Here is a 3,092-nt window from a genome sequence, read left to right on the forward strand (position 1 = left end):
TCGATTAGCAAAATTGTATTCATCCAAATATAGTAATCGACATCTGCCTCAAAGAAATTTCAAATTGGTTGGTCCCTAATTTCTCATCAAAATTGCAAGACACAATAGTTACAATAATGCAAGTAGCGGTCTTTTGTGCATCCTTAGTAGAAGTATTATGAATGGGAAATCGTGATAATAATGGAGTTTAATGTTTCATTCAGGCACACCCAGGCGTGAGACTTCCCGCTGATTCCACCACTAGCGTGGCTCCTATTGTTTTTTTTTTTATCAGGCACGCCTCAAAGCTGAGCAGGAGGACCTGAAAAACCAGGTGCCTTCCTCAGATTACGACCGTCAGTCCCAGCATACCAAGTAAGAAACCTCCTCTTACTCACTCCAACACAGAAAGTGAGAACAGCATCCCGCTTGTTTTCAAACTCTTATCCCGCCGCTGTCTTTCGTGAGACAGGAGACTGAGGAGGCGATGATGGGCACTCTCTGACTTGGGATAGGACTTCACTCCTTTATACTTCACTATGCTCTCCTGTGTCCAGTGATTTTGAGAAAGGGGAGGGTGAGGTGGCGAGACGTGCGGTCCTCATCCTTCCACCTGGAGAAACCTCGGGCTGATATCACAGCAGAACGTCGGTGGTAAGTTCCATATTCTTTGCTGATTGGTCATATATTGTTTATCCTCTGCGAGGATCTAAACCATCTACACTGTACAGACTGTATGTCTTATAATATTTTTATACGTTTTATACATTAAATAGAAGCTTCTGTATGCAGCCCCTGGAATGTAACATTTGGTATGTGCTGCTTTAGAAGGATTTTATATTATTATGTTATTAGGATTTATATAGGTTTTATATTCCCACCCAATATTTGGTAAGGAACAGCAAAACGAGCTCTCGGTATAGTATTCTGAATAATAATGATAAAATAAACTTTGAATTAAGCAGGTGTTAATTGCATTGATGTCATTTGCAGGCGTACCAATTGTAGTGTCCAACATATTAAGGGTGAAGGTTGTAAAGTATTTTTTTGCATTTAAATCTCAAGTCTGTCAGAGATTAATCACGTGAAATCTCTTTCAAACTATATATCTGGACATAAGTGTGCAGCGTCACCTGTCAACACTGTGTACTTGCGTGTGAGAGAATGTCTGAGTGAGCAGGTGTCCTCCGCTTGTCAGTCAATTCACACTTTTTCATTTATCATGAAAGGTTGTGATTACTACCTAATTGTGCTAAAGGGGATTTTTTTGTTGCCTCTGCAGGTTCACGCTGAAAATGCAAAATTCAACCGCCTCACCTGAAAGCAACACGACGTCACCTTCCATCATTACCAAATCCAAAGAGCAAATCCTCATCCAAAGTGAGAGTTTTCCCACGATGCATTTCAACGTATCCACGTCGTGCCGCTAAAATCACATTTGTTTGTTTTTTTCCCAGGTTCTGGTGCTATGATCGCTGTCATTGTCATCGGTATTATTGTTCTACTCACCATTCTTCTCTTCATCTTGAAGACGTACAACAAGTAAGGCTGCATTCCGTGGAAATGTTGCGAAGCAGCTATAGGAAATTATTACAAACACAAATTAATGATAGGTTCGAGAAGACAGACAGACAGACGGAGGAGACATTTTGTTGTCTCTTTTAGTTTCCTATAGAAAGCTATAGAAATAGGTCCCAGAAAACAACAAACTCATTTTATTAGCTTGTTTCAGGTTTTTAGGTTTCTCAATTTTGGTTTTAATTATTTCATTAGTCCTTGTTAACTAAAATAACCCTACTGGACACTCGTAAATTGAGGCACCACTGTTTATTGAAAACATACAGTACCGTAATTTTCGGACTATAAGTCGCACCGGAGTATAAGTCGCACCAGCCATAAAATGCCCAAAAAAGTGAAAAAAAAACATATATATGTATATAAGTCGCTCCTGAGTATAAGTCGCCCCCCCACCCAAACTATGAAAAAAAACGCGACTTATAGTCCGAAAATTACGGTATGTTTTGTCTTCATGTGGAAATGTCGTCCTTATTTTTTTTATTTATTGTGGAATCAGGCGGACTCACCCATCCCGACTCCTGGGGTCCAACGGGGGCTCCAAACCCCAAAAGAAGACATCGCAACCTACGGTTCCAATCATTCCCATGGGCCAAGTCGGCTCCGTGTCAGGCAACACCCCCTATTCGAACTCTGACTCATCATCATGGACCAGAACGGAATTGAACTCTGCAGACCGCATAGAAGAAATGAGCACAGCTACAGCGGTTAGCGTCCATGATACTTCAGGGAATACGTGACATCCACTAAAAATATTGACTGACACACCTGCCTCTATAGATGGGATCTTGTGGAAACATGACCTTTTTATGGTTAATCTGAGACTAAATGTGAACAAAAGACACTACAAGAGGATGTGAAGTGAGGCGTTCTTTTGTCAAAGTAGTCAGTGTTTGTGTTTGCACTACCATTCCACACTTTATTTCTCACCTGTATCTGTTTGCCCGCATTTTTTTATTTTGTAAAACATACTGATGTCAACCAATTTTGCACTTAACATTTCATCCATAATTGTAGTGTTTGTTGTCTTTAGATGATATTGGAAATGAATAAAACTGAAACTGGATGTTCTGGCATGGCTTGCTGTTTGAGCTGATGATGGAAAGAGTGTATGTGTGAGTAAATTGAGGTAATATTAAATGAATTTATATAATTTCCGTGATGTTTTTGTCATACTTTTTTTTTAATTAATTTGAACAAATTTGAGCAAATCTGATAGTACATACTGATTTTCAAACAACAGTGTCAAACAATACAATATATATTTTTGCGCAGTGTATTTTTTAAATCATTATTTACTCCTTGCAACTGTGTTACTTTCTTTGTAAGTGCAGTGTTGTTTGAAGTAGTCATGATATATGTATAGCTAAATATTTCTCTAAAATTTAAAGAAATGATTGATGGTAGAGAAATCTGTGTTATGACGCCCCCTAACGTTGAAAGGCACAACGACAGGGGAGCGTTCAAGAAGCGTAATATCTGGGATCTGAACATACCGAATAAATTGAGAAATAGAATACTTAAATTTTCTGCTGTTT

The 3,092-nt window shown here is 38.8% G+C and overlaps 1 protein-coding gene across 1 annotated transcript; it reads left to right on the forward strand.

The window, feature by feature from the left end:
* Window positions 1-307: 307 nt before the first annotated feature.
* Window positions 308-2,707, forward strand: ncmap (non-compact myelin associated protein). The gene is made up of 5 exons (XM_061301311.1): window positions 308-354; window positions 537-633; window positions 1,262-1,359; window positions 1,437-1,521; window positions 2,054-2,707. Coding segments are annotated over exons 1-5 (522 nt in total). The 5' UTR covers window positions 308-353; the 3' UTR covers window positions 2,295-2,707.
* The last annotated feature ends 385 nt before the right edge of the window (window positions 2,708-3,092 follow it).

Source organism: Syngnathus typhle, linkage group LG16 (genome assembly GCF_033458585.1).
Source record: "Syngnathus typhle isolate RoL2023-S1 ecotype Sweden linkage group LG16, RoL_Styp_1.0, whole genome shotgun sequence".
Taxonomy (NCBI): domain Eukaryota; kingdom Metazoa; phylum Chordata; class Actinopteri; order Syngnathiformes; family Syngnathidae; genus Syngnathus; species Syngnathus typhle.

Bases quoted from the DNA above. Each gene is read 5' to 3' on its own strand.
- ncmap (XM_061301311.1), top strand. The intron at 634-1,261 runs GTAAGTTCCATA...TTGCCTCTGCAG, and splicing joins ATCACAGCAGAACGTCGGTG to GTTCACGCTGAAAATGCAAA. The intron at 1,522-2,053 runs GTAAGGCTGCAT...TTGTGGAATCAG, and splicing joins ATCTTGAAGACGTACAACAA to GCGGACTCACCCATCCCGAC.